Genomic DNA, 24,001 nt, shown 5'->3' with positions numbered 1-24,001 from the left:
TGCTTTCCTTTTTCCCTTTATTGTTATGGATGGATGGGGGTACATTGTGGCATTTACACAGGTTCTTACAATGTATCAAATATATCATACATGAATTCACCTCCTCAGCCATTCTCCTTAATCCACCCTCCCCCGATTCCTGGTGTTGTTTCAACAGGTATAATTTTTGTATTTACTTACATGTATACACATTATATTGCACCGTATTCACCCTCCCACACCCTTTTCCCAACACCTCCCTCTTCCCTCTGGTGCCAGCCCTCCCACTTGGGCAGGACTTGTTCCACCCTCCTCTTCCCAGATTTTACAGGAGAAAAAAAGACAAAAGATAAAATGAAAAACATGATATTTTAGCTTGAGATAAATGTAGCTACACAGGGAGTTTCCTTGTGATATTTCCATATATGTATGTATTATAACCCCAATTGGTTTATCTCCTCTAATTTTCTTCATTCTTCCTTAATCCCTTTCTTATGGTGGTTTCAGTGATTTAAGATTTCTATATTCATTCTTACATAGTATATCAACCCTCTTCAAGTTCATAGTTTCCCTACCCTCTTGTGTGTGACCTCCTTAATGTGAACAGTGTTTCATAATATTGCTACATTTGTATTAGTTCTGTATTCACAAATAAGAGAGAACATGTGGTTTTTGGCGTTCTGAGCCTGGCTGACTTCACTTAAGATCATGTTCTACAGGTCCATCTATTTCCCTGTGAATGACAAACTTTCATTTTTCTTTGTAGCTGAGTAAAATTCCATTTTATATAAATACCACATTTTCTTAACCCATTCGTCAGTGATGGGGCATCTAAGCTGTTTCCATAGCTTAGCTACTGTGAATAGTGCTGCAATAAACGTGGTGTACAGTTGCTTTTGTTGTAAGTTGACTCACAATCCTTTGGGTATATCTTAGGAGTGGTATGGTTGGATTGTATGGCAGGTCTATTTTTAGTTTTTTAAGGAGACTCCATAATGTTTTCCATAGTGGTTGTACTAGCTTACATTACCACCTGCAGTATATGAGGCTTCCTGTTTCCCAGCATCCTCATCAACATTTGTTGTCATCTGTGTTCTTGATGATGGCTATTCTAACAGGAGTAAGGTGAAATGTTAGTGTGGTTTTGATTTGCATTTCCATTATGGCCAGTGATGGTGAGCATTTTTTCACGTGTATTTTAACCATTTGGACTTTTTCCTTTGAAAAGACTGTTCAATTCATTTGTCCATTTCTTCATTGGGTCATTGACTTTTCTGAAGTTTAGTTTTTTTGAGCTCCCTGAATATTCTGGTTATTGATCCCTTTTCTGACATATAGCTGGCAAAGTTTCTCTCCCATTCTGTGGATGGCCTCTTCAATTTACAGACCATTTCATTTTTTGTGCAGAAGTTTTTTAATTTCATGTAGTCCCATTTGTTGATCCTTTCTCTTACTTGCTGAGCCACATAAGTCCTACTGAGGAAGTCATTACCTATGCCTATTGCCTCCAGTGTATTCCTTATTCTTTCCTGCACTAGCTTCAAGGTTTCAGGTCTTATATTAAGATCCTTCATCCACTTTGAGTTGCTTGTTGTACAGGTGATAAACATGGATCTAGTTTCAGTTTTCTGCAGGCAGATTGCCACTTTTTCTAGGAACATTTGTTGAAGAGGCTATGTTTTCTCCATTGTATGTTTTTGGCACCTTTGTCAAAAATTAGGTGGGCATAGCTGCATGGATTTATAGCTGGGTCTTCTGTTCTGGTTCACTGGTCTTCATATCTGTTTTTATGCCAGTACCATGCTGTTTTTATTGCTATAACTCTGTAGTATAATTTGAAGTCAGGTATTGTGATACCTCCAGCATTGCTTTTGTTGCTCAGTATTGTCTGGGCTATTCATGGTCTTTTGTCCTTCTAGATGAACTTTAGGGTTGGTTTTTCAGTCTCTGTGATGAATGTCATTTGAATTTTGATAGGAATTGCATTGACCATGTGGATTACTTTTGGTAGTATAGCCATTTTTACTATGTTGATTCTACCAATCCATGAGCATGTGAGATCTTTTCATCTTCTATAGTCTTCTTCAATTTCTTTCTCCAGTGGTTTGTAGTTATCCTTGTAGAGGTCTTTCACTTCCTTTGTTAAGTTTGTTTCTTGGTGTTTAATTTTTATTGAGGGTAGAGTAAATGAAATTATTTTCCTATATTCTTTCTCAATCTTTTCATTATTGGTGTATTGAAAGGCTATCAATTTTTGTAAATTGATATTGTATTCTGTTCCTTTGCTTAAGCTGTTTATGGTGTCAGGGAGTTTTTAGTGGAGTTTTCTGGTCTTTTAGGTAAAAGATTATGTCATCTGTTAATAGGAATAGTTTGACTTCTCCTTTATCACCTCATATTCTTTTTATTTCTTCTTCCTACCTTACTGCTCTGTCTAGGAATTCCAAGACTATGTTGAATAGGAATGCAGAGAGTGGGCACCCATATATCATTCTTGATTTAGGGGAAATGGTTTCAGTTTTTTCCCATTAAGTATGATGTTGGCTATAGGTTTCTCATACATATAGCCCTTATTATGTTGAGGTACATTCCTTCTATTCCTAGTTTCATCAGAGCTTTTATCATGAAATGGGTTCAATTTTAGTGAAGGCTTTTTCTGAATCTGTTGAGATTATCAAGTGGTTTTTGTCTTTTCTTCTGTTAATATGCTGTATTACTTTAATAATTTGCATATGTTGAACCATCCCTGCATCCCTGAGATGAAACTGACTTGGTTATAGTACATGAACTTTCCAATACATTGTTGCATTCGGTTTGTCATTATTTTATTGAGAATTTTTGTATCTATGTTCATTAGGAGATTGGCCTGTAGTTCTGGTTTTTGGATGTACCCTCATCCAGTTTTTGCATGAGTGTAATACTGGCTGGCTACATGAAATGATTTAGGCAGTGTTTCTTCCCTTTCTATTTCATGGAAAAAATTAAAGAGTGTTGGTATTAGTTCTTCTTTAAAGATCTGGTAGAATTCAGCAGAGAATCCGTCAGTTCCTGGACTTCTCTTTTTTGGGAGAGACTCTTTATTGCTACTTCAATTGCATTGTGTGTTATAGATATGTTTAGGTTATTAATATCCTCTTGGTTCAGTTTTGGATGGTCATAAGTGTCTAGAAATTTTTCCATTTCCAATATATTTGAATATAGATTTTCAAAGTAGTCCCTGATGATTTCCTGGATTTCTTTGGTGTTTGTTGTTAGCTACAGTTTTTCTTTTCTGATTTTTACTAATTTGGGTCTTTTCCCTCCTCATTTTAGTCAGATTTGCCAGGGATTTGTCAATTTTGTTTACTTTTTCAAAGAACCAGTTTTTTGTTTCATTGATTCTTTGTATGGTTTTTTTTTGGCCTCTTTTTCATTGATTTCAGCCCTTATTTTTATTACTTCTCTCCTTCTGTGTCTTTTGGGTTTAGCTTGTTCTTGTTTTTTCTAGGAGTTTGAGATAATAACATTAGGTCTTTCTGTGTTTTTAATATATGCACTCATGGCTATAAACTCTCTTCTTAGGACTGCCTTTGCTTTGTCCACTAGGTCCTGGTAGGTTGTGAATTCATTTTTATAATATTCTAGGGACTTTTTGATTTCCTCCCTTTTTTATTCTATTACCCACTGATCATTAAGCAACATGTTGTTCAGCATTTAATTGTTTACATCTTGTCTGCTGTTGCTTTTGTTGTTGGGTTCTAGCTTTATTGCATTGTGGTCAGATAGTATAGGGGGTTATTTCAGTTTTCTTATATTTGTTGAGACTTGCTTTGTGGCCTAAGATATGGTTCATTTTGGAGAAAGTTCCATGGTCTGCTGAGAAGAATGTATATTGTGCTGTTGCAGGATGGAATAGCCTGTAGATCACCAGATCTATGGTGTCACTTAGTTCTAGGATTTGTTTGTTGATTTTTTTTGTCTGCATGACCTATCTGTTGGTGATATAGGGGTATGAAAGTCTCCCACTACCACCATGTTGGGGTCTATATGTAATTTGAAGTCCTTTAGTGTATGTTTAATGAAGTGGGTTCACTGACATTGGGTGCATATAGGTTGATAATCATTATTTCCTCTTGATGTATTGCTCCTTTTATTAGTATGAAGTGACTTTCTTTGTCTCTTTTGACTAATTTAAGTTTGAAGTACACTTTATGTGATATAAGTTTTGTTACTCCTGCCTATTTTTGGTGTCCATTAGCTTGGTTAATGTTCTTCCAGCCTTTCCCCCTTAGACAATGTTTGTTTCTGTCAATAAGGTGGGTCTCTTGTAAATAACAGGTTGTTGGGTCTTCCTTTTCAATCCATATTGCCAAACAGTGTCTTTTGATAGGGGTGTTGAGTCCTTTAACATTCAGTGTTAATATTGAGAGGTATGTAGACATTCCTGCCATTTAGTTGTTTTTGTTGTTTAAGGTTTTGAGTGTGTGCAGCTGATTCAATGCTACTCTCTGAGTTCTTGTCTGTTCTTCTTCTGAGGATTAATACTTTCTGTCCTTTCAGGGTTATGTTTGTTTCCATCTTCTGTGTGTGTGATTCCTTTCAGAATTTTCTGTAATGGTGGCTTGGTGTTCATATGTTTTTTTAGTTTCTGTTTATCATGGAAGACTTTTATTCCCCCATCAATTTTGAATAATAGTTTTGCTGTATTTGTAGAGTATCTTAGGACTGAAATTGTTTTCTTTCAGTGCTCAAAATACTTCACTCCATACCCTTGTTGAGAAATCTGCTGTTATTTTGATGGGTTTACCTTTATATGTTGTTTTTTCTCTCTTACAGACTTCCATATTGTTTTTTTTTGTTCTCTGTGCTAGTTCTTTTAACTATCATATGCTGTGGAGAAGTTCTACTTTGGTCAAGTCAAGTCTGTTTGGTCCTGGTGGCTTCCTGTACCTGAATGGGCAACTCTATCTCGAGATCCGGGAAATTTTCTGCTATTATTTTGTTGAATATATTATGTATCCCTTTGGCATGCACCTCTTTTCCTTCTTCAGTACTCATGTTCACAGGTTTGTTCTTTTCATGGAGTCACTGAGTTCTTAAAAATTCCTTTTGCAACTCTTGAATCTTTTGTCTAAGAGTACTTTTGTTTGTTTTTTAAAATGTATTTTGTCTTCGATTCTTGAGATTCTGTTTTCTGCTTGTTCTAGTCTGCTATATTGACTTTCAAAGCAATGTATTTTTTATTTGATTTAGGGAACTTTTTATTTGCAGAATTTCTTTTTTATTCTTTTTTCTGAGGTTTTCCATATCTTTGTTAGACTCTTCTTTAATATCTTGTGCTGTCTTCTTTATTTCATATCTCTTTTTTTCATAGTCTCCTTTGTTTCCTTTTGAAGTTTATTGAAGTCCTATCTGAGTTCATTTAGTTGTTTATGTGTCTTTTCAAGTTTTTTTATTTATGATGACTTGATATTCTTTGAGTTCATTCTGTACATTATTTTTAACTGTCTCTTGTAACTTCTTGAGTATCTCAATGATCCCATTCATGATTTCATTTTTGAGAAAATTTTTATGGATATCATTGAGCTCATTGGTCATATTTATCATCATTCTGTTGAGGTCAGGAACTGGGTATTCATTTTTTTCATTTCCCAGTAAATACTCTATTGAATTGTTGGTCTTTTTAAGGGTGAATTTTCTTGTCTTCATCTCCCCATGCTTCTGTTTTGTGTTGTACTACTATGCTATTGATTGGCTAATTGGTAGTTTTAATCACCTGTTATCTTTCCCTTGACTTCATTACTGTGTTGTGACTGGCTTAGTCATTAGCTACATTGATATGCTATTTCTGTACCTGACCTGGAAGTGTAAATTAGCAATATTAAATTCACAAATTCAATGCCAGACAAGTTATTTACATGTTATGTAGAGAACCCTTTGGTGATAATACCTATCAGCAGCGGGAATTGGGGTGGGGAACAGTTGTTTGGTAGAGATACATACTTGAGTAATTTGAAAAGATGGCTCTAGAAGGGGGGTAGAAGTGGGGAGATGATGTGGAGGGGAAGAGACAAGGGGGTTATAGTGTTTTAGGGCCCTTGTATGTGTTATGGTGTAGTTTGCTTGTTGTGGAGAGTGCTTGTGTCAGGGATTGCAGAGGGATAGGAGTGTGTAGGGTTGGTACAGTTGACTAATCTGTAGGTGGTAAGTGTGGAGGAGGGAGGAGTGGTGGAGTGAAAGGTAGAGGATGGTGAGGAGGGGCAGGTGAATCAGGGGTAGAGAATGGATGAAAATGGCAGAAAAAATAGTTGGGGGAAAGAACAATGGATTTTAGCACAAAAGGAGAGAAAGTGAAGGGAGTAAGAGTAGAAATAAGAAAATAGTACTAATAAAATTTAAAACACTAAACAAAGGGGAAAAAATAAAAAATTTTAAAAAAGAATAGAAAACTATAATAAAGTAAAAAAAAATAACAATCCACCACCACAACAACAAAATAAAAGTTTGGTGAAAGTTCTGGACTTATTCCTTTGGCATCAAATCCAGGTACTGGTGCTTATGACTGTGGCTTTCTCAGTGTCCCTGTCTCTTCTCAAGGTTGGTATTCTGGGCTATGTATAGAAGGGTGCTGCCCCTCTTTGTCAGATAGCTTAGTGAAGAGTCAGCTGGAGGTTCTTTTAGTCATGTTTTTCTTTATCTGATGGGCCATCTGGTACAGGCAGGAGCTCTGAAGTGGTCTCACCAGAAGGCTGCCTTGTGAGCAGTTATTTGTTCCTTCTGCACACAAGGCAAGTTGAAACTGATGTCAGTGATTGCTCACTGCCGTATTGTCCAAGGTGGTCAGATACTTTGCTGTTTTTGCCCAATAACAGCTGAGTAGCTGAGTTGCTCCACAGCCACAACTCTGGCTGGTCAGCTTCTTCCTCAACAAAGTGGGAGTATTTCTGTATTGTACCCCACCACAGTCCCATGAGATTAGCTCAGCAATTGGCCATGCCTCCACTCTGGGATGTTGGCTTCTCTCCCCACCCCTGCTCTCAGCATTTGTTCCTTGCCCTGCCCCTACTCACAAAATTCAGCTCCTCACCCACCCCAACTCTCTGAGGTTGGTTTAGCATTCCACCCCACCTCCACTGACAGTGGTAAATTATATTCACTGTCCATGTTGCTCACTTTTGTTCGGGGTGGAGGGGTGCAATCTGCCCACAAGCTGCACTGGATTATGTTAGGGCATCTGGTGTGTGCAGCTCACCAGTTGGGTTTGCAGATTTGAATCCAGGCTGATGGGAAGAACTGGCAGTCAGCTTTTCCCATAACAGATGCTCACTGGACTTGGTCCAGGCTGGCAGGGCGTATGTAGGCTTTCCATGGGTTAGGAGTCCAGTATGTCATAGAGTTCAGTTCTATTTGATCCTCTGTCTTCTTCTTTTTGCCAAAAAAGAAGAAAGAGAATCAACTAGATGCTTTTCCCAAGGCAGTCACACTCCAGTGGCTGTGCTGCACTGGGATTTCCCCCCCAGCTGTTAGGTGCAATTAAAAGCTGTTTTAAGGGTCAGCCCTTATGTGTACCCTATGTATTGGCAGTTATTTAGTTGGCTGAAAAGAATCAGAATTAACACAAATGTAGCTGCCACAACTCCATGTGGTTTCTGAAATTGTGGAGTTCAGGAATTCCGATTCCCTCTCCTATCCACCATCTTGGATCTCCTTTTAATGTTCTGTGTAATTCTTTTGTTAAGGAATTGTAGGCTATCTTTCATAACTCTTCATCAGGAGGTACCTTACAGAGTTTTTTTTTGTGGTATAGGCACATTCTTGGTATATGAGTTAAAATTCAGATACTTTAAATAAACATTCTTTATGTATTTAAGCTAGGTATCAGATAGGAGATAGGTGTTTAAGATACAATAATGAATCTTCATTAGGAAAGTTAGACAGATTGTGTGATATCACAATGTTAACATATGTAAGAAAATTAAGTAGTCCTGAGCACAATGTGATTAATTATGGTTTATCTAACTGGGGTTTGATGCATACATAACACTTAACCAGCAACTACTAGTTAGAGAAGTGTCTTCCTAACAGAAGAGACAAAATGATTAAGACACAGAGGGGTGAACTCTCAGGTGTTGATTGGAAATTACAAGTCATACAGCTTGCTGAAATATTAAGTGACTAAGGTGAGGATAGAGCTAGCTAAGACTGCAACATGATTCAGGGAAGGTCATGGAGAGTTTTATGACCCCAACTAATGAGCTTGGACATTGTCCTTTAGATGGTAGGAGACAGTTGTTAGAGAGAAGGTAATGTGGTCAGATTGTCTGTTAGTTTAATTTTGGCTTAGTTATAGAGGGAAGGAGTTGACAAAGTAAAAATTTAGATTCTAAATGAAAAATGGCTAGTTACTAATTTCATACAGTTACAATAAAGGTAAGAGGTAAAGAAGAGGGGTAGAATTAACAAGATTTGATAATTGGTTACATATAGGACATGAGGGAAGGAAGAAAAATATAATTTTTGTAGCACTCTGTTTAGCAGCTGATAATTTTCTCAAACAAAATTATAATTTTGAGTGTAGTATTTTCATAAATCACAATTCTATTGTCTAATTATTGTTTCTTTTTAAATTTTAGAATGTATTTAATTTCAGTGGCACCTATGTTGGGGCTACACAGGTTATTCCATTTGTAATAACAAACAAGGGTATGACACGTGCCACAGTGGAATTTGATTTAAAAGACTTTCCATATTTTTCAATGGAGCTTCAGGAAAAAGCAGGTATATATTATATACATATTAATTATATATTTATATATTATGGTATGATTGTAAAGTAAAATACTTTTAACTTGCTCTCAGGTATAATTGCTAAAAACTTAAGACATGGGCAGTTATTATTCTCATACTCTGTTAACTCATCATGGTTTTATTTTTAGAAATACATCAATTGTAATGTCAGAAAAGTTTGGTTATACATGCCATATGACCATACTCATTAATTAGCTTAATATAATAAATTAAGTATGTTATATTTAAGTACATGCTATAAATGAAAATCAAATGATCAATTGCTAGTTTTAAATGATGAAGGAGTTTCAGTAAATGTCTTTAGAGAGCTGCAGGTAAATTGTAAAACTAGACTTAAGCAAAACATGCTCTTTTTATGAGTGCATTTCATCTGTTTACCCTAGCAGTTGGCAAACTATGGTCCATGGGCCAAAAATTATTTGTCACCTGCTTTTATAAATAAAGGTTTATTAGAATGCAGATACATTTATATTTGCTTGTAGGTGCTTTCATGCTAAAATGGCAGTAAAAACAATCTGTCTCTATAATGTTTACCATTTGAACCCTTACAAAAAAAGTTTCCTAATCATTTACTTAGTCATTTCTTCTTTAATAAATATTTTTGGGCCCCAATTATAGGATAAGTTACTACATACTAAACTTTAGACTTTGTGTATACGAAGATAAGATATCTCATATGTCCTTTTAAAGAAGTGAATGGAAGTTTATCAGTCAGTATCTCAGCAGTAAACAGATGACTCACTAACAGGATTTAACTGAAGAGAGTTGAATAAAGGAATCATCTAAGCCAGGTGTTGTGGTATACACTTGTAATTCCAGCTACTTGGGAGCAAAGGCAGAAGGATTTTAAATTTTAGGCCAGCATGAGCAAAGTTAGGGAGACCCTACCTCAAAACAAAATAAAACACAAGAACTGATGGTATAGCACAAGTGGTAGAGTACTGACTTAGCATGTGGAAAGCACTGGATTCAATCCCCAGTACTGCAAAAAAAAAATCATCTGTGGAGGTTACAGCATTATAAAAAGAAACCAACAATAACTGGAAGCTGTTATCACCTGTAGGCATGAAAGAGCGAGGGGGAAAAAAGATACTATTACTGAATACTAGTAGAAGGTGAAACTATAGAAGAGGAATTAATAAGCACTACATCTATAAAGGAATGCAGCCATTGCTAGAACTGCAACCAAGGCAGGGAATTGCAGCATAAATTTTTGACCTTCTTCTTGTCTCCTAACTTGTGAGATCTTTCTGATGATTTCCATCATGAAACCCAACCTGAGGCAGGTGAGCAAGGGAGCCTGGTTGAATTGGTCTGTAGAGGTCAGGGCAGAGAATAGCACAAAAAGATGAATGTTAGTTCTAGGTAAGAAATGGAGACTACCTATAACAGTAGTTGAGATGGACTAAGAATCAGGTTATTGCTAAATAGCATGAGAAATACTATAAGAAAATTCCTTGCATGGTGCTGAGGGAACATGTATTTTTATATATGTTGATGGCTAATTCATGTCTTAAAGAATGAAGAGGAAATATATAAGTAAAGGGTGTATGTGAAAAAATGAGAGTAAAGTCCTAGAAGTGAATTAGTATGTTAAGTAGTTGAGGACATTCAGAATATAGGACATTCAGAAGGAGAAGATTGGAGGGGCAGGTTGTTACCAAGGGCTTTTTGGGAAGTTTTATCAAAGAGGCTAAGCAGCACCATTAAAAGATTTATGTACACATAAGGGCATTATTAGACTTGCCTTTTATAATTTTCCCTCTGGAGCAGGGATGTGCAGAATGTGTTAGAAAAATGTTAGGGGTAGAGAGTGCAAGACTGAAGATAGGAAGACAAGTTAGATATTGTGGCCACACAGGTGAGAAATGATGAGAGACTGGACTCAGGCAATGACACTAGGGTTGGGAAGGAAGAAGAGTACTGAGAAATTGCAAGTACTCTGATGTGATGACCCAGTGAACATGGGTATTAGAGAGAAGCAGGAAGTTTCCAGTCACTTTCAGTTTATGATTCTAAAAGGTAGATAACTTGGAGTCCAATTCATAGTTGATCGAATGCAAGAGTAGGATCAGGATTAAACTGGAATTCTGTGCTTGAGGAGTTTGTGGAATTAGCCAGGAAAGATTATTGTAGGTAATTGGAAATGTATGCAATCTACATTTTTTTAATATGGCTGTTATAACTTAGCTTTTTGACCCTCATGAATCAGTGGATCACCAGCTCTTCTTGGCAGTTCTTTAAAAGTTGCTCTGCTTTTCTTTACATGATTATGCCTTCACACTAATTCAAGACTCTGCTCTAGGACACTTCATTACCTTTTCAAATGCTTTTCTTGTCTTCAAGCCTTTCTCCTTACACCCATTCCAGAGAATAGTCTTGTTAAATCAAAGATCTGATTACATTTCTTCTCCATATTAAAAGCTTTTGAAGTGTTTCTAAACAACATGCTACAGATACATTCTATGGTATATATGTTTATTTTAATAGCTATTAACAATTGCAATAATATTTATTTTTAAAATCCAAAATTTTATTTTATGATTATAAATATTTTAACAGATAAATGCTCTTCCTTGACAACTGATTGATTTTCAAAATGATTCATTCAATATTATTTGATAGAGTGACTTATGGGAAAAATGTTGAGATAATTTGGGTAAGACTTCACCTTGTCTTTCTAGTCACCTTTCCCATTATAAGCATCAAAAGTTGTATCTTCTGGAGCCATATTGTATTTTTCATTTCTTCTAAAGGGTACTGAGCATCCCTTCTCTGATTCATCCTTTTCTCTCTATGCTTCCTGAGATCTTATCTTCTTTTATAAACTAGCTTCAACCTTCTGAGTCCTATGAGCCAGTAGTACTATTTGCAACCTTGGCGAGTTGGTTAAAATCAATGTTTTACCTTTGATCCCTTAGAATAATGTGTAAGTTTATTACAGCATTAATAAATTTGGCTGATATTAAGAGGGAATTGTGTACATGTTTGTCACACTACTAGAGTGTAAGCTCCATACGTTAAATACCATATTTACAATTTTGTTTTCTACTAAAATTGTCTAGTATAGTGCTGTGCTCATAATAAGTAATCAAGAAATATTTATTTAAGCTACCTTGGATTATTACATTTTACAAGCTATATGGATATATATATATATATATATATATATATATGGTTATAAGTTTATCTCGTCTATTTTATTTTCTATTTTAATATATATACATTTATTCTATATAGATATTCTTTGCTTCCTATATAATATTTTTCTTTTCCTGTACCACAAACATGCTAGCATTAGTACATACTGAATGGGTTTTTTTTAACTTAATGGTTTTCCCATTATACTAAGCATAAGTGAAACTGAGTGGGAAAAGGGTTGAATCAGTTATTGAAGTTGATTTTCAGATAGGGATAATTAAAATTAGCATCACTTGGATTAATCAGCCAAGATTAGGGAGAATATTGGATTTTTATAAGTATTTTAGATAAGAACAGAGGTTCCACTGGAACTTACATTTAGTCATTCAGTAATTTATTTCAGTGATTATAATCTCTGACCCTGACATTTGATTTACCATGGGATACTTGTCTCTATATCTTTACCTCATGTCTTTGTTCTTGGAGTGATCCCATTTAGTCAAGAATTTATCTTGTAAAATTGTTTGTCTTCTTTTATTATTGGTATTATTTTAAGTAATAAATGTTTTTCAGATCTATTTCTTAGTAGGATATCCATATTAATAATGATGTGTTGTATAATTCAAAATTACTGAGAGCAAATTTTAAACAGACTAACAAAAATGATGTGCAGCTATGGTGATGGATCTGTGTTTATCTTCTTTATGACTCTTTAAGGCATCAGAGGAGATCTGAGTTTTTCACTGCAAAGTCATTCAGCTGTTCTGGGATTTATGATTTAGTTAACTATGGAACCTTGCCCTTTATTCTTGTCCACATTCATGTGACTTTGACTAGAACTTTGGAGGGTTCTTTAAAACGGATTCATTTTGTCTAATTGGCTGAATGAATGTATATTGCATTTTTGGATATCAGTTTTTCTGGTTTATAGTCTTGGTTTAAGAATGAATGTATAGAATTATCACAATGAAATCCCTTCTTATTATTGATGTATGCTAATTCAAAAATAAAATAAAATAGAATGATTGTTTACCCAGCAGCCTTATACAGCCTTGACCCAATAGTTTAGTAATTGCTTTTTTTTAATGTTAAAATTCTTTTTTTTTTGTTTATTCATATGTGCATACAATCTTTGGGTCCTTTCACCCCCTACCCCCTGCCCCTCCCTCTCCCCCTGCCCTCTCGCTCTTCCCCCAACTCCCTTGCATCCAGGCAGAAACTGTTCTGCCCTTATCTCTAATTTCTTGAAGAGAGAGAATAAATAGTAATAAGAAGGACAAAGCATTTTTGCTAGCTGAGATAAGGATAGCCACACAGGGAGATTCCTAGCATTGCTTCCATGTACAAATATGTTACATTATAAGTTGATTCTTCTTGAACTGACCTTTTTTCTAGTTCCTGATCCCCTTCTCATATTGGCCTCTGTCACTTTAAAGTTTCTGTATTAGTTCCTTTGCAGTGGGGACATCATATACTATCATGATTTTGGGTTTCTTACCTATCCTCATACCTCCCTTGTGTGCTCTCGCCTTATCATATGACCAAAGTCCAATCACCTTGCTGTATTTGCCCTTGATCTAAAGTCCGCATATGAGAGAGAACATACGATTTTTGGTCTTCTGAGCCTGGCTAACCTCGCTCAAAATGATGTTCTCCAGGTCCATCCATTTACTTGCAAATGATAAGATTTCATTCTTCTTCATGGCTAAGTAGAATTCCATTGTGTATAAATACCACATTTTCTTAATCCATTCATCAGTAGTAGGGCATCTTGGCTGTTTCCATAACTTGACTATTGTGAATAGCTCTGAATAAACATGGGTGTGCAGGTGCCTCTGGAGTAACCTGTGTTGCATTCCTTTGGGTATATCCCCAGGAGTGGGATTGCTGGATCATATGGCAGGTCTATGTTTAGATTTTTAAGAAGTCTCCAAATTTTTTTCCAGAGTGGTTGCACCAGCATGCATTCCCACCAGCAGCATATGAGGGTTCCTTTTTTCCCACATCCTCGCCAACACTTGGTGGTGGTGGTGTTTTGGATGATGGCTATTCTAACAGGGGTGAGGTAGAATCTTAGTGTGGTTTTGATTTGCATTTCCTTTATGGCTAGAGATGGTGAGCATTTTTTCATGTGTTTTTTGGCCATTTGAATTCTTCTTTTGAGAAAGTTCTGTTTAGTTCAGTTGCCCATTTCTTTATTGGTTCATTGATTTTGGGAGAGTTTAGTTTTTTGAGTTCCCTGTATATTCTGGTTATCAGTACTTTGGTGTGTATCTGGCAAATATTTTCTCTCACTCTGTGGGTGGTCTCTTCAGTTTAGAGACCATTTCTTTTGTTGTACAGAAGCTTTTTAGTTTTATGAAGTCCAATTTGTCTATACTTTCTCTTAGTTGCTGAGCTGCTGGGGTTCTATTGAGGAAGTCCTTGCCTATACCTATTACTTCCAAAGTGTTTCCTATTTTTCCTGTACCAACTTTTGAGTTTGGGTTCTGATATTAAGGTCCTTGATCCATTTTAAGTTGACTCTAGTACAGTGTGATAAACATGGATCTAGTTTCAGTTTTTTACAGATGGCCAACCACTTTCCCAACAACATTTGTTGAAGAGGCTGTCTTTTCTCCATCATATATTTTTAGCACCTTTGTCAAAAGTAAGGTGGGTATAGTTGTGTGGATGCATATCCGGGTCCTCTATTCTGTTCCACGGGTCTTCATTTCTGTTTTTGTGCCAGTACCACGCTGTTTTTATTGCTATTGCTTTGTTATATAATTTGAAGTCGGGTATTGTGATACCTCCAACATTATTGTTTTTGCTGAGTATTGCCTTAGCTATTTGTGGTCTCTTGTGTTTCCAAATGAACTTTAGGGTAGATTTTTCAATCTCTTTGCTGAATGGCATTGGGATTTTGATAGGAATTGCATTAAACATGTAGATTGCTTTTGGTAGTTTAGCCATTTTTACTATATTGATTCTACCAATCCATGAGCATGGATTATCTCCCCATCTTCTGTAGTCTTCCTCAATCTCTATCTTCCGGGGTTTGTAGTTGTCCTTGTAGAGGTCATGCACATCCTTTGTTAAGTTTACTCCTAGGTATTTGATTTTTTTCGAGGCTATTGTGAATGCAATTGTTTTCATATATTCTTTCTCAGTTTGTTCGTTATTGATGTATATAGAAAAGCTAATGATTTTTGTAAGTTGATTTTATATCCTGCCAGCTTGGTATAGCTGTTGATGGTGTCTAGGAGTTCTTGGGTAGAGTTTTTTGAGTATAGGATCATATCATCTGCAAATAGGGATATTTTGACAGTTTATTTACCTATTTGTATTCCTTTTATTTCTTCCTCTTGCCTAATTGCTCTGGCTAGGAATTCCAGTACTATGTAGAATAGGAGTGGGGATAGTGGGCATCCTCGTCTTGTTCCTGTTTTTAGGGGAAATGGTTTCAGTTTTTCACCAGTGAGTATGATGTTGGCTCTAGGTTTGTCATATATAGCTTTTATAATGTTGAGGTACTTTCCTTCTATTCCTAGTTTTCTTAGCGCTTTTATCATTAAATCGTGTTGGATCTTGTTGAAGGCTTTGTCTGCATCTATTGAGATGATCAAGTGGCTTTTGTCTTTGCTTTTATTGATGTGCTGTATGACATTTATTGATTTGCGTACGTTGAACCACCCCTGCATTCCTGGGATGAAGCCAACTTGGTCGTGGTGAATGATCTTTGTGATGTGTTGTTGAATTCGGTTTGCCATTATTTTATTGAGTATTTTCGCATCGATGTTTATTAAGGAGATTGGCCTGTAGTTCTCCTTTTTGGAGGTGTTTTTGCCTGGTTTTGGGATGAGTGTAACACTGACTTCATAAAATGAGTTAGGCATTTTTACTTCCCTTTCTTTTTCATGGAAAAGTATAAGGAGGGTTGGTATTAGTTCTTCTTTAAACGTCTGATAAAATTCAGCAGAGAATCCATCAGGTCCTGGACTTTTCTTTTTTGAGAGGCTCTTTATTACTGCTTCAATTTCATTTTGTGTTATAGATCTATTCAGTTGATTAATGTCCTCTTCATTCAATTTTGGATTTTCATAAGTATCTAGAAATCTGTCCATTTTTTCAAGATTTTCAAATTTATTAGAATATAGGTTCTCAAAGTAGTCTCTGATGATTTCCTGGATTTCCATGGTGTTTGTTTTATCTCCCCTTTTGCATTTCTTATTTTACTAATTTGGGTTTTTTTCTCCTCATTTTAGTCAGATTTGCGAAGGGTCTGTCAATCTTGTTTATTTTTTCAAAGAACCAACTTTTTGTTTCACTAGTTCTTTCTATGGTTTTTTTTTGTTTCTATTTCATTGATTTCAGCTCTTATTTTAATTATTTCTTTCCTTCTGCTTGTTTTGGGATTTGCTTGTTCTTGTTTTTGTAGGAGTTTGAGGTGTAGCATTAGGTCACTAATTTGAGATCTTTCTGTCCTTTTATTATATGCACTCATGGCTATATACTTTCCTCTCAGGACTACCTTTGCTGTGTCCCATAGGTTCTAGTAGGTCATGTTTTCGTTTTCATTAACTTCCAGGAACCTTTTAGTTTCCTCTTTTATTTCATCAATGACCCATTGATCATTGAACAATGTGTTGTTCAGTTTCTAACTGTTTGCATGTTTTTTGCTATTATTTTTGTTGTTGAGTTCTAGTTTTAATGCATTGTGATCAGATAGAATGCATGGTATTATTTGTATTTTATTATATTTGCTGAGGCTTACTTTGTGCCCTATACGATCAATGTTGGAGAAGGTTCCATGGGCTGCTGAGAAGATGGTATATTGTGCAGTAGTTGAATGAAATATTCTGCAGACATCGACTAGGTCCAGTTGATCTATGGAATGATTTAGATCTAAGATTTCTTTATTGAATTTTTGTTTGGATGACCTATGTATTGGTGATAGGGGGGTATTAAAGTCCCCCACTACCATGTGTTGGAGTTTACATATGTTTTTAGGTCCTTCAAAGTATGTTTGATGAAATTGGGTGCATTGACGTTGGGTGCATCTAGTTTGATAATTTTATTTCCTTTTGGTGTATTTCCCCTTTTATTAGTATGGAATGTCCTGCTTTAGCTCACTTGATCAATGTAAGTTTGAAGTCTACTTTGTCCAAGATAAGTATTGCTACTCCTGCCTGTTTTCAGGGACCATTGGCTTGGTAAATCTTCTTCTAGCCTTTCACCCTAAGCCTGTGCTTATTTCTGTTGATAAGATGGGTCTCCTGTAAGCAACAAATTGTTGGATCTTCTTTTTTAATCTACTTTGTCAAATGGTGTCTTTTGATGGGGGAATTAAGTCCGTTAGCATTCAGTGTTAGTATTGTTAGGTATGGGGTGATTCCTGTCATTTAGTTGTCTTAGTTGTTAAGGGTTTGATTGTGTGCAGCTAAATTGATGTTATTCTCTATTTTCTTGCCTTTTCTTCTCTTGTGGTTTGGTACTGCATTCCCTTTCATGGTTTTGTTTTCTTTCACTTTCTGTGTGCAGAATTCCTTGAAGAATCTTTTGTAGTGGTGGCTTGCTGGTCATATATTGTTTTAGTTTCTGCTTATCATGGAAGACTTTTATTGCTCTATCTATTTTGAATGATAGTTTTGCTGGGTAGAGTATCCTTGGGTCAAGTTATTTTCATTCATTGCCCAGAAGACATCACTCCATGTTCATCTTGCTTTTAAGGTTTTCGTTGAGAAATCTGTGATTTTGATGGGTTTACCTTGTATGTTGTTTGTTTTTTCTCTCTTACAGCCTTCAATATTGTTTCTCTATTCTCTGTGCTTGTTGTTTTAATGATAATATGTCATGAGTAGTTCTATTTTGGTCAAGTCTGCTTGGTGTCCTGGAGGCTTCCTGTACCTGAATGGGCATAGTTTTCTCTAGATTTGGGAAATTTTCTGTTATTATTTTGTTGAATATATTACGCATTCCTTTTGCTTGCACCTCTTCTCCTTCTTCAATGCCCATGATTTTCAGTTTTGGTCTTTTGATGAAGTCTGTGAGTTCTTGTATATTCCTTTCACAGGTCTTGAGTTGTCTGAGTAGTAGTTCTTCACTTTTTCCTTTAATTTCCATTTTATCTTCAAGTTCTGAGATTCTGTCTTCTGCTTGTTCTAGTCTGCTGGAGTGGCCTTCCATTTTGTTTGGTTTTTCTGTTTCATTCTTTTTTCTGAGGTTTTCCATATCATGGATTACTTCCTCTTTAATATTGTCAATTTTTGTCCTGAGTTCATTTATTTCTCTGTTTATGGTGTTCTTTGTTTCACTTTGGTGTTTATTCGGGGCTTCTATGGTGCTTTTATTTATTCTTGTGCTTTCTCGTATTTCTTTATTTTTGTTGTCTTGGAATTCGAGTGTCTCTTGTACATTTTGGTTTACCTTATCTAGTATCATCTCTATGAAATTCTCATTGATTACTTGCAGGATTTCTTCTTTCAGAGTGTTGTTGTGGGCTTTGTTGGTTTCATTGGTATAGTTTCTCTTTGTTTTGTTGTAGTCTGAATCTGGGTATCCATTTTCTTCATTTCCCTCTGGTTCCTGTAGTAATTTATTATTGAGGGGAAATGGTTTCCATCCTTTTTCAGTCTTCTCATCATTCCACTCAGTGCTATTACTGTCCCTGTACTGTGTGTAATTTAATATTATCTAGCTTGCAATAGTAAAAGTAATATCTAGAATGGAACAGTTAGAGGAAAAAGAAAGCAAAGAAAGTAAAGAAAAAAGAAAAAAAATAGAGAACCAAAGAAATTAACATGGGGAGATGGTGTACTAATCAACAGTGAACCATTACAAGCATTTAGAGAGAGAGAAAAAAGAAAAAGAAGATAGAAAAAGAAAAAAAAACCCAGGTTCAGATATAATGAAGTTTCAGTCTTTGTAGTTCTGGTGTTACTCCTTCAGCATCCAGTACTGGTGTTGGTATTTGAGTAGTAGTGCTGTCATTGTTTCAACAAAGGAAAAAAAGAAAAAAAAATTTAAAATTGGAAAAAAAATTAAAAAAAATAGAAAAGATATATAAAACTATAAAAAAATAAAAAATTTCAAGTTTCAGTCTCAGTAGTTCTGGTGTTGCTCCTTCAGCATCCAGTCCTGGTGCTGGTATTTAAGCAGTAGCACTGTTGTTGTCTCACCAGGTGGTTGGGTCAGGAGACAGCTTTGTGAACTGCTATCTGTCTGTTTCAGGCTGCAGTTCCTCTGCCTCCTACTGCCAGCCGGCTACTGTTGCAGGCTTTATTTATTTAGTGTTCACAGGGAGAGCTTCCACGCCTCCATTCTCCAGCGGGCTTTATTTAAAGTTTGCACAGGTGCCTGCCCCTCCCGTCTTCTCTGGTGGAGAGTCCTGAATGCCGGCTACTGTTGCAGGCTTTGTTTATTTAAAGTTCACACCGGGTACTGCCCTTCCCCTCTTTCCAGTGGAGGGACTACCCATCCCCCCTTCTCCAGTGTGCTCAAAGTGTCCCACCCTCTTTGCTATGTGTCTTTTTGGTTCCTTGTTTATTATTCAGTTTTTTCTTTTTTTTTTTCAGGGCATGGGTCATACTGTCCAGGGGACTATACTGATTTTATCCCAGGGGTGGCTGTGGGGGTACCATGTGCCACTTATGTGCTCACCTGTTTGTCTGCATCTCCCAGGTTAGGTGCCGGTGTCTGGTGGTGTGGGAGCCCTTCTCATTTCTCAGTGTAATGTGGCGTGGAGAAGCTATGTGCGGGCTGGGGGTTCGGGGTGTCGGAGTTTTGCTTCTTCTTGGTGGTTTTTCCTGCCAAGTGTGGCTCCAGCGTCTCAGCAAGATTTTTGCCTTACGGAGCTCAGGCTATCTGCTTCCTCCCTCTAGTCGCCATGTTGGATGTCCTCCACTGTTCTTGCTTTTCAATTACTTAAATATGTTAATAAGATTTCTCAAAGTTCACATTTTCACCTTAAATAATACTGTTAAAGAAACATCTCTGAATGTACTTCACATGTAGGTTTTTTTTTCTGTCTTGTAGGAGAAATCACAAACCCTGTAGCTCCTTATAAATATACTTTGGAGTTAGAGGAAAGCACAAGTCGGGAATGTGGCATAGCATTTTCTCCCAAAGAAGTAAGTTCAATTTCCTATTATGCATATTACTGGAGAGTAGTAGATTTGCAGATAATCCAAATGCAGAAACTATCAAAGATCACGTATGGTCTCCTTGTAGTAGGTCTTCTAACTAATGAGCATGCCTGAGAATACCATTCAACTTGGTAAAATGATTGCTAAGGGTATCTGTTTCCCATTTTATTTTTATAAATGATACTGTAAAAAATCAATACAAATAAATGTTTGTTTTCACATTATATGCTTTTATTATGTTTTCCAAGTGGAAGAAATGGGTCAAACTTGATGCACATATTTTAGGATGTTGATATGTATTGCCAAGTTGTTCTCCAAAAAGATTTCTATCACTTACATCATTGTCCATTTTTTCAGTGTACAGATTTACTGTTTGTTCATTTTTTTCTCCATAATTATTTTGATATTATAAGCAGAATGCTTTTCTTTCTTAATTATTTTATCAGATTGTTCAGTCTAACTATGTAGAAAACAATTGCTTTCAACATAGATAATTGTATTCTGTTTTTGCTGAACATACCAATTAATTCTAATGTATTGTTACATTTGTTAGAATTTTCTATTTACAAGAGTATGCCATGTGTAAGGAGAGAATAGTCTCATTGTTCATTTCCTTTGAGAATGATTTTTCTTTTTTTAGTACATAATTTCTAGAATATATTGCACTATGCTGGATAGAAGTAATATAAGCACACCTTTTTTTGTTACTCCTGATGTTAAGTGAAATGCATGTAGCTTTCACCTTTAAACATCATGTTAGCAATATTTTGGGGATAGGATCTAGCTTTGTAGTTCAGGCTGGCCTCACACTCATTATGTAGCCGAAGCTGGCCTTGAATTCATGATCTTTATGCCTTAGTCCAGTGCTACTATTACAGGTGTGAACTACCAGGCATGGCTTCCTTTTATTTTGAGGGGGTCTTTCTGTGCAACCAGGTTGTCCTTAATCACATTAACCTCCTGCCTCAGCTTCCTAAGTGCTGGGATTACAAGCATATGCCAGCAAATATCTTTTCTTAATAAGTCTGCATTTTTATTTCATGTTTTCATATGACAGAAATATATGCAAAGTATTTTACTTAAGGGCTATAGAAAATTAGAAAAAATCATAATCTAAATTTATTACATGAATTTTTGAATAAATACATAAATGATACATTTTAACTCCAATTCACTACTTAACAGTGTCAAAAATTAAAAGCCTATAAATCTGTTTTGTAAGGTTTACATTGTGGTTCTACTAGCATTGAGAAATTTATTATAAAGTTAAAGCAAATTAAAAATAGTTCTGTGAGTGCTATAATTTACTTAAAATTCTGAATCATTCTACATTTTAACTGGGTTTTTAAAGGGAGATTTAAACAGTGTATTGGGAGGTTATTCAGTCCAACTATGAGAACATATAAAATCTTGCAGATATAGCACATTCTGTGAGAATTTGCTTAATAAATTTGTGCCAGCAAGAAAGATTGATTATCTGAGGTCTAGTCATTTCAGATGCTCTCCACTATATATTTATAACACATTATAAGTAGTCTATGTGTTTACATGTATATAAATGTAAATATCTAACAGGTGCTCTCTTGGTGGAACTATATAGTAAGAAAATGTGAATTCAACAATAAAGAGTAGATTTATTTCTAGTTGTAACTCTTCTTTTACTACACCATGCCAGGTTTGAAGACAATTGAAAGTGCTTTGGACTATTGTGGTTGAGTTTGATACTTTGGACTAGTTTGTTTACTCAAAATTCCCCAAGCTCTTTGTTTCTTTGTGTGTCACATATCTTCTCATCCAGTAAATTGAATTTTCCTTCCTTATATGTTATCTATACATGTGTGGCTATTTAAGTTAAATCTTCAGTTAATATTAAATGACATTTTAAAAAATAGTTCCTCCCTCACAATGGCCACATTTCAACTTCCCAGTATTCACATATGGCTATTGTATAGGGCAGAACAGTTCCATCACCACAGAAATTTGCATTAGACAGCACTTGGAAAGATCTTTCCCTATGGTTACTCTTACTTTTCCTGCTGCTGTGTGCCAGCCTCTTACCCACTGCCATGGGCTGGTTAATCACCAGTGTCTTAATTCCTGTACAGCTCTCTGATGTTCTCGTCTCTGCTACTCTGTATTTGCCCTGTACTTCTTGACTATGAGGGAGGATTGCTCATACTCTTTTCCACCAGATGTGTAACCCTTTGCATGACCTTTCACAATTATTTTTGCAGTAACCTAAAAGTATTGCCTCAAGGATTAAAAGAAAGGACATTTGAATGACACCTGCTGTTTTGATTCATAAGCATTTTTTGTCAACCAACAGTGCCCTGAGGACAGAAGTTCTTACTTTATTTAAATATCCTTTTAAAATTGTTGGTATTTGTCCTTCCATTCACAACATCTGGGAAAGAACTTTGAATGGCATATATTTTAAAACTTTCAAAGTTTTTCTTCTTCAGTAATCTCCATGGTTTGACAGTGATAAATCTAATCTTTTCTCTATATTAGTCAGTTTTGTGTAAAAGATAAGTCTTCTGTTCCTACAGTTTTATTGAGAAGATAAGACTTCCTAAGGTATGGAAGTTATGAAAATTCCTAATTTTGATCCCTCAGTGGTAAAACACCTTTTATGAAAATTGTGTGTGAATGTTTGAGATAAGAGAAGGCAGGTCCAGTATGACTTTGTACATATACACAACTGCTAGTTAAACCTCAACTTTGTTAATCAAGCACATTGTGTTTTAGAAAATGTGTATACTGCTGAAAGGAAAACATCCATCATAAAACAGCTTTAAATTAAATAGACAGTTGAAGTCTGAGATGAATACATTGATTTATCTTCATAATTACCAACATAATCATCATCATCAAATACATCAGATATTCTTAAGTGATACCTGAAGATTTTCCTTATGTTAAACCTTTCCCATAACTCCAGATTTCCACTCCTATCATCCTTGACTTTGACATCTAGCACTAGACTCAAGGACAGTGAAGGCTCAATACTCAGTAACTGTCAGAACTCAATGCATCATGACACAGATCATTGTTTACTTCAGTCATTCTCAAAAGTGGAATACCTCTGTGAATATAATTTCATCCCTGTTAGCTCTGATTCTCCTCACATCTGGCTTTTCTTACCTTCCTCATTGCTTTTTAGTGTCCCCAAACTTCTGTAATTCCTCTGTATTTTGGGGGGACTCCTTTCCCTTCATGGTTGCTTTTTTTTTTAAATTAGGAATATGCCTATCTCAAGAACATTGTTACATTTTTTTCTTTTTCCTGTTTTCATAACTTTTGCTCTGGCTTGTGAGGAATCCTCCCTAGATTGATTTTTCTAGATAGTCTTTGTTAAAAATGTCTGCTTTTTGCTAGACAGCAGTGGCTAATACCTGTAATCCTAGCTACTCCAGAAGCAGAGATCAGGAAGATTGTGATTCAAAGGCAGCCCAGGCAAATAGTTTGCGAGACCCTATCTCAAAAAACCCTTCACAAAAATAGGGCTGGTAGAGTGGCTCAAGGTGATGGCCCCTAGTTCAAGCCCCAGTACTGCAAAAAAAAAAGTCTGCTTTTTGAACTTTGTGTTGTGTGAGTTTACTATTCCCCCTATCAACAATAGTCATCTTTGGACATATTCTTTGTCACTACAAGCCAGGATCAAACTCTGTCCTGTGCCCTTACACACTCATTTCTTGATTGACTTCAATATCCACATAGAGGTCCAATTAGAATCATGGCCCCTCAGTTCCTTGTCTCCCTATTTCCATTAGCTTCTTCCTCTATTCCTCTTCTTCCATTGGGAACCCATCTTCATTCAACAATCAGCTGAGTATGGTAGTTTGGGCTTTTTTACAGTATTTTACTTTAAAATATAAGTCCTGATTGTGTAAAAAAATCTTAAAATTAAAACAGTAACCTAAGAAATACTATTCAGTCAACCTCCTGTGTTCAAAGATTCTGCATCA

General features: G+C 35.8%; 1 protein-coding gene across 1 annotated transcript in view; it reads left to right on the top strand.

Annotated features, from left to right (window-relative positions):
• Nucleotides 1-24,001, top strand: part of Cfap47 (cilia and flagella associated protein 47) — a 393,644-nt gene that overhangs the window by 48,691 nt on the left and 320,952 nt on the right. Inside the window, exons 20-21 of the mRNA XM_074062282.1 lie at nucleotides 8,592-8,736; nucleotides 19,924-20,018. Coding sequence (XP_073918383.1) covers nucleotides 8,592-8,736; nucleotides 19,924-20,018 — 240 coding nt within the window. The remainder of the gene's footprint in view (nucleotides 1-8,591; nucleotides 8,737-19,923; nucleotides 20,019-24,001) is intronic.

The sequence above is a fragment of the Castor canadensis genome, chromosome X (assembly GCF_047511655.1).
Source record: "Castor canadensis chromosome X, mCasCan1.hap1v2, whole genome shotgun sequence".
NCBI lineage: Eukaryota > Metazoa > Chordata > Mammalia > Rodentia > Castoridae > Castor > Castor canadensis.
Note: the sequence above shows the minus strand (reverse complement) of the source record. Positions and strands in the feature narration are given on the sequence as shown.